This window comes from Chiloscyllium plagiosum, unplaced genomic scaffold (assembly GCF_037043375.1).
Source record: "Chiloscyllium plagiosum isolate Xiang-an unplaced genomic scaffold, Cpla_swu_hap1 HiC_scaffold_27, whole genome shotgun sequence".
Taxonomy (NCBI): Eukaryota; Metazoa; Chordata; class Chondrichthyes; order Orectolobiformes; family Hemiscylliidae; genus Chiloscyllium; species Chiloscyllium plagiosum.
This window is the reverse complement of record NW_028270165.1, coordinates 43,118,092-43,125,185: the sequence shown is the minus strand read 5'-3', so window position 1 is coordinate 43,125,185 and position 7,094 is coordinate 43,118,092. Positions and strand designations below refer to the sequence as shown.

The 7,094-nt window shown below is 46.4% G+C and overlaps 1 protein-coding gene across 1 annotated transcript; it reads right to left on the bottom strand.

Moving 5' to 3' along the window:
* Positions 1-3,450: 3,450 nt before the first annotated feature.
* On the bottom strand, positions 3,451-4,660 carry LOC148143799 (uncharacterized). The gene has a single exon (XM_087974482.1). The coding sequence runs from the start codon at positions 4,523-4,525 to the stop codon at positions 3,548-3,550; it is 978 nt and encodes a 325-aa protein (XP_087830608.1). The 5' UTR covers positions 4,526-4,660; the 3' UTR covers positions 3,451-3,547.
* Between the last annotated feature and the right edge of the window lie 2,434 nt (positions 4,661-7,094).

Sequence of the window (7,094 nt, the reverse complement as noted above, 5' to 3'; positions counted from 1 at the left end):
AATTCCCTGCCCAGTGAAGTAGTTGAGGCTACTTCAGTAAATGTTTTTAAAGCTAAGATAAATAATGTTTTGAGCAGTGAAGGAATTAAGGGATACGGTGAGAGGGTGGGTACGTGGAGCTGAGGCCACGAAAAGATCAGCCATGATGTTACTGAATGTTGAAGTGGACTCGAAGGGCCAGTTGGCCGACTCCTGCTCCTAGTTCTTATGAAGTAGAGGAACCCATGGATGTACTGATATTCCAGAAGTCTTTTGGTATGGTGCCACATCGAAAGTCATTATTCAAAATAAGAGCTCATCTTGTCCAAGTCATTTAACAGCGTGGATAGAGCATTGGTGAGTGAACAGGCAACAGTCATCAAAATGTTTCGGGTTGTCAAGGGGTGATGAGTGGAACACAGTGCAAGGGCTTCCATTTTTTTCACAATGTCTTTTCACAGCTTTGATGATGGAAGTATCTGCAAAGGTGTTCAGTTTGGTGATGGACCAAACCTAGGTAGCAAACTCATGTACAAACAGGGAATAAGCCAACTGTAAAGTGTGGTTGACAGGTTGGGACCAGGCAAGATTGGAGTTTAATGCAGGAAAACTTGTCCAACTTAAATGAAATGTTCTCATTTCTGGTAAGGGGGTAGAATATAAAGTCAGGGTGTTTTGCTCCATTTGTCGGTGGGTATTGGGAAGACCACCACATTTGGTTTCTTTACTTAGTAAATACATTCAAAGCAGTTCATAACTGAATTTACTCAACTTATAATCAGAGTCAAGGGGTTGTCGGGTTGTGATGTTATCAGTTAGAGCTTATAAAAATCAGATGATCTGATGGAGATGTATAACATCCTGTGAGGACTTAACAATGTGAATGGATGAATGCCATTGTGCCAGAGACTAGAAATGAGTGGACCCAGTTAACAAATAGGTGGCCACTCATTTAAGAGAGGAGAGTTATGTTTTTCTCTGAAGGCTTCCTGAGTCTTTAAAATTCACTTCTTTAGAGAGCAGAATGAGATAGAACAGAGGTTAGCACCGCTGCCTCACAGCATCAGGGACCTGAGTTTGATTCCACCCTTGGACGACTGTCTGGGCTGAGTTTGCACATTCTCCCCCGGTGTCTGTTTGGATCTCCTCTGGGTGCTTCAGCTTCCTTCTTCCAGGAGGGAGAACAGCATGGGATTACAATCGGAATAAAGATTCCTCTACTCTTAAATTGAAAGTGAAGCTACCGCGACACTGTCCCAAACAAATACTGCCATGACAGGCACAGCATTGGCTTGGATACAGAGTAAAACTCCCTCTACGCTTTCCTATTTAAACACTCCCAGGACAATGACAGCAGAGGATTAAATAAACAGTAGAACTTCTTCCATTCTGACTGACACTTGATATGTTCTACACCAATCCTCAAGGATAATTCAGAAGTGAGACTATTATCTGGCACTGAATTCACACTTCCTAATGGGAAATGACCAGGTCCAGAAAATCACCTAGTGAAACATAGATAAAGCACACACAATGCACAACAGAACCAGAATTTTATTGGGATCAAAGACTTTTAAATGAGAGGAGACACGGTCCTTGCAAGAATCCGAATGTGAGCTGGACAATTTTCTCACTCTCATCAGTTTCTCTGGGGATGCAGTGTCCACCTCACTGCTGTCTGGTCAGTTCATCTGTTCTCATTCAGAGTGAGTTGTGGCTGACCACATGGTGGCCTGGGGTCAAGAGGTTAGAGGGTAAAGGTCAACTTGGATAGAGGGGATCTTGTGTCATGCTAGTGAGGTCGGGTGTTGCTGATTTACTCAACTTATAATAATCAGGGACAAGGGGATGTCAGACTGGGCTTGTATCAGTTCAAGCTTAGAAGAACCAGATGATCTGATGGAGGTGTATGACATCTGAAGTGGACTTTACATTCACATTGTTATGTCCACTCATTTCTAGCCAGACACTAGCCTCTCATTTAAGATGAGAGTTTTGTTTTTCTCTCAAAGATTCCCGAATCTTTGAAATTCACTTTTTTAGGGAAACATGGAGTGGTGGTACAGTGGTTAGCACTGCTGCCTCACGGCATCAGTGACCCTAGTGTGGTTCTACCCTCGGACCAACTGTCTGCGTGGAGTTTGCACATTCTGCCCCTGTGTCTGCCTGGGTTTCCTCTGGTGCTCTGGCCTCCTCCCACAAGATGTGAAGGTGAGGGTGGATTGGCCATGGGAAATGCACAGTTCCGGGATAGGATAGCAGAGTGGGTCTGGGTGGGATAGTCAGTGCTGATTCAATGGGATGAATGGCCTGCTTGCACACTAAGGATTCTAGAACCGCCTGGAACCTGTAACTGACCAGATGACACGTGGACACTTTTCTTACACTGCTTTTATTCAAGCCTGCAGAGCCATTTCCACAAGATGGCAACAAACTCCCCAAATACTAAAATACATCCGTTTTATATACTGTTGTGTTATTTTAAGAGCAGTTTACATATACCAAATCAATAGTATACAGTTGTTTTATGGTTATCGTTATCCAGTTACAATTAGTGGTTCTGGTTATTTCACCTGCCTTACCTTATTGTATTCAACCAACTACAAAATCCAATGTTCGAACAGTATTTTTCTTTTTGTCGTGACCGTTACCTTGAATACTGACTTGTGACCTCCTTATTGCTCTCAAAGTTCCTCATTTGTCCATACATTGTCAAGGTTTTACTTTAGTCGAATGTGTTCCTGGCTTTTTGCAGTTAGCACCCGATCTTCTGCCCTGGTCAACGTTTTCCCTTTCCAGGTCTATACTGAGGATTTCATGAGAAACCTCAGAATGTGGTGAGACTGTGGAACTCACTACCATCGCAACAGGTTGGCATGAAAAGCATTACAACCAAGGGTAAGCCAGCCAATACAAATGAGTGTCACTGTCACCAGATTCACAACACAATGAAATTAAAACATGCAAAGTCCCTCAAAATTTCTCAACTGTTCCTAACCAGACTTGATGAACAGATCTTGCACACCAAAATTATAATTTAAACAAAAACCAACAATTATAAATACTGAAACTTTGCTAGGGCAAAGTTAAACACGATAATCTAATTAATAGCAATGATCATTTCCCCACCATCTCAGAAACAGAGACTGAAGAAAGAAATTTTTAAAATTGCCAATTCAAAAATGGATTGCCAAGCATTTGTGCAATCCTTAGACAATGGATTGTTCACAGGCACGTAACTGTAAATCTAAATTCAAAGTCACTGCTGAATACGAATGGACACCCCAAAGTATTTAGCTATTTATTGTAGACTCGTTCCCAGAAAGGGCCAACAAATCTTTATGTGGGCAGAAAAAACTAGAAAGAACACTCCCGGGCACAATGAGCAGCAATGCCCACTGGAAGCAAAGTTGGGGGTGGGGCACGCTGACTCTCCCACTGCACTCACTGTCAGAATGGGAAGGGTTCAGTCCTGGGAGTGACCCACAGCAGTGTCACCGGCAGAATCAGATTGTTGAGAGCACTGGTGCTTCCACAAGTTGCAGGATGATGAGAACCTCTGCCCACACTAGGGACAGGACAACGGCCTGTCCCCAGTGTGGATCCGCTGGTGCCTCAGCAGGTTGGAGGAATTGCTGAAGGCTTTCCCGCACTTGGGGCAAGGGAAGGGCCTCTCCCCCGTGTGGACCCGCTGATGGGCCAGTAGGTGGGATGTCTGGGTAAAGCCCTTCCCACACTTGGGGCAGGAAAATGCCCTCTCCCCGGTGTGGACCAGCTGGTGCCTCAGCCAGGCAGAGGTATCCTTGAAAGCCTTCCTGCACTTGGGGCAAGTGAAGGGCTTCTCCCCTGTGTGGACCCCCTGGTGTCTCTTCAGGTGGGAGGAACTGCTGAAAGTCTTCCCGCACTCTGGGCAGGCAAACGGCTTATCTCCAGTGTGGACTCGCTGGTGCCTCTGCAGGTGAGAGCTATTACTGAAGGCATTCCCACACTCGGGGCAGCTGAAAGGCCTCTCCTCGGTGTGGATCCGCTGGTGCATCAGCCGGGCAGAGGAATTGCTGAAGCCCTTCCGGCACTCGGGGCAGCTGAAGGGCCTCTCCCCTGTGTGGACCCGGTGGTGCCTCAGCTGGGCGGAGGAATTGCTGAATGTCTTCCCGCATTCAGGGCAGCTGAAGGGTTTCTCCCCCGTGTGGACCCCGTGGTGGGTCAGGAGGGCAGAGGAATAGCTGAAGGTCTTCCTGCACTCAGAGCAAGTGAATGGCTTATCAGCTGTGTGTACCAGCTGGTGCCTTTGCAGGTGGGAGGAACTGCTAAAGGTCTTCCCACAGTCGGGGCAGCTGTAGGGTCTCTCCCCTGTGTGGACCTGCCGGTGCCTCAGCAGGTGGGAGGAATTGCTAAATCCTTTTCCGCACTCATGACAGGAGAACGGCCTCTCCCCGGTGTGACTGCGCCGATGAGTGTCTAGGTCAGACGGGAAATGGAAGCCTTTCCCACAGTTGTCACACTTCCACGGTTTCTCCACAGGGCGGGATTCCTTGGGTTTCTCCATGACCGAAGCTTCATCCGCACACAAAAGCACGTACAGCTCTTCCTCGGCGTGAATTCCTCTTCCCAGGCCGTATAACTTTTTCAGGCTCCACACTCAGAGCGATGCAATAATAGGGTCTCTCATCTAGTCCCACTGATGCTGAAAACGTATTGAAACAGGAACGAAAAAGCTTGGTTCCTTCTCACAGAATCATATTCGAAAATTGTTGCAGTCCTGATGAATTGAGTGACTGTCAGTCACTGACATGAAAGTGAGGACTGCAAATGCTGAAGAGTCAGAGTTGAAAAGTGCGATGCTGGAAAAAGCATAGCAGGTCAGGCAGCATCCGAGGAGCAGTAGAGTTGATGTTTCGGGCATAAGCCCTTGATCTGTTGATTTTGAAACTTCTGTCTTCAGATCTTCAAATACTCTTAAAAAAAATTACAAAAATCATCACTGTCAGTCCAGGGTAGAAATTCAGAACAAGCAACTCTACTCTCTGCAGAACTTTCTTTCTTTTTCCACAAAATTGAAAGCACCATCTCTCTCTCTCTCTCTCTCTTTTTCTTGAGTTTTGGATACCTCCACCTGAAAGTTATTATCTTTCACGATGTTGGGATACTGCTGAGAGTGAGCAGGTCTGATTTGGGAAGCAAAAAAGTGTCAATTCAGGATGAACCTACAGCTTCTGGAGAAATAACCAGTCACAAAATGGTTAATGTCCGGGGAGGTGGTGAAGAAGAAATGAGACATCAAGGCATTGGCACCAACACCAGAGAAAAACTGAACATACAGACGTAGTAAATATTAGTGGCAAGCCAGAGTCATAGAGATATACAGCACAGAAATAGGTCCTTTGGTCCAACTCGTCCATGCTGACCAGATATCCTAAATTAATCTAGTCCCATTTGATAGCACTTGACTCATATCCCTCTAAACCCGTCCTATTCATATAACCATCCAGATGCCTTTTAAAATGTTGTAATCATACCAGCCTCCACCACTTCCTCTGGCAGCTCATTCCTTGCACGCACCACCTTCTGCATGAAAAAGTTGCACGATGGGTCCCCTTTAAATCTCCCCCTCCTCACTCTAACCCTATTATCCTCTAATTCTGGACTCCCCCAATTCCCTACCTTGTCATCTATCATACCCTATCTATGCCCCTCATGATTTTATAAATGTGTATAAGGTCACACCTCAGCCTCCCTTGGGTAAACCTTACCCTTGGGTAAACAACCCCAGCCTATTCAGCTCAAACCCTGGCAACATTCTTGTAAATATTTTCTGAACCCTTTCAGGTTTCACAACATCCTTCCGATAGGAGGGAGACTAGAATTGCACACAATATTCCAAAAGTGGCCTAACCAATGTCCTATACATCCACAACATAACTGCCCAACTCCTTTGCTCAGAGGATTGGGAATATTTTCAAAATGCACAAAAACACGACCAGAAAAGAATGCAGGGACAAACTGAACTTTTGATGTTCAGCTTGGAAGCACCAATGCCTCAGGGCAAAGATCCTTTTGTTACACAATGATTGTTCAATTTTGTGACCAAAATAATTGGATTTGTAATTACTTATATCAGATATTGTCATCATCTCAGGCAAGAACACAACCAATTTTTTTCAGACAGTACATTTACATGATTTGATACAATTCCCTATTCCTTACTTTACCAGAATATTACCAGGAATGGAGGGTTTGAATTATAAGGAGAGGCGAGATAGGCTAGGACGTTTTTCCGCTGGAGCCTAGAAAGTTGAGAGGTGACGTTGTAGAGGTTTAGAAAATCGTAAGAGTATAGATAAGGTGTCTTTTCCCTAGGGTTGGCAGAAAAGAAGCTCATAAAGTCAGTACCGTATGGAAACAGGCCCTGCAGCCCAACAAGTCCACACCAAGTCCGGAAGAGTAACCCACCTAGACATATGACCCAACATTTACCCCCTGACCAATGCACCTAACCTGCACATACACCCGCACCCCCACGCTGTATTCCATACCAGGCGCCACTTCCATGTTGCCTCCTCCTCCAGGCCCCGTCCCCACGCTGTATTCGATACCAGGTGCCGTCGCCACCTCCTCCAGGCCCCGCCCCCACGCTGTATTCCATACCAGGTGCCACCTCCATGTCTTCTTCAAAGACCATCAGGGATATATTTCGCTCCCCTCCCCTTTCAGCATTCCGAAAAGACCACTCCCTCCGTGACTCACTCGTCAGGTCCACACACCCCACCAACCCAACCTCCACTCCCGACACCTTCCCCTGCAACCGCAAGAAATGCAAAACTTGCGCCCACACCTCCCCCCTTACTTCCCTCCAAGGCATCCTTCCATATCCGCCACAAATTCACCTGCACTTCCACACACATCATTTATTGCATCCGCTGCACCCAATGTGGCCTCCTCTATATTGGGGAGACAGGCCGCCTACTTGCGGAGCGTTTCAGAGAACACCTCTGGGACACCCGGACCAACCACCCCGTGGCTCAACACTTCAACTCCCCCTCCCACTCCACCAAGGACATGCAGATCCTTGGACTCCTCCATCGCCAGACCATAGCAACATGACGGTTGGAGGAAGA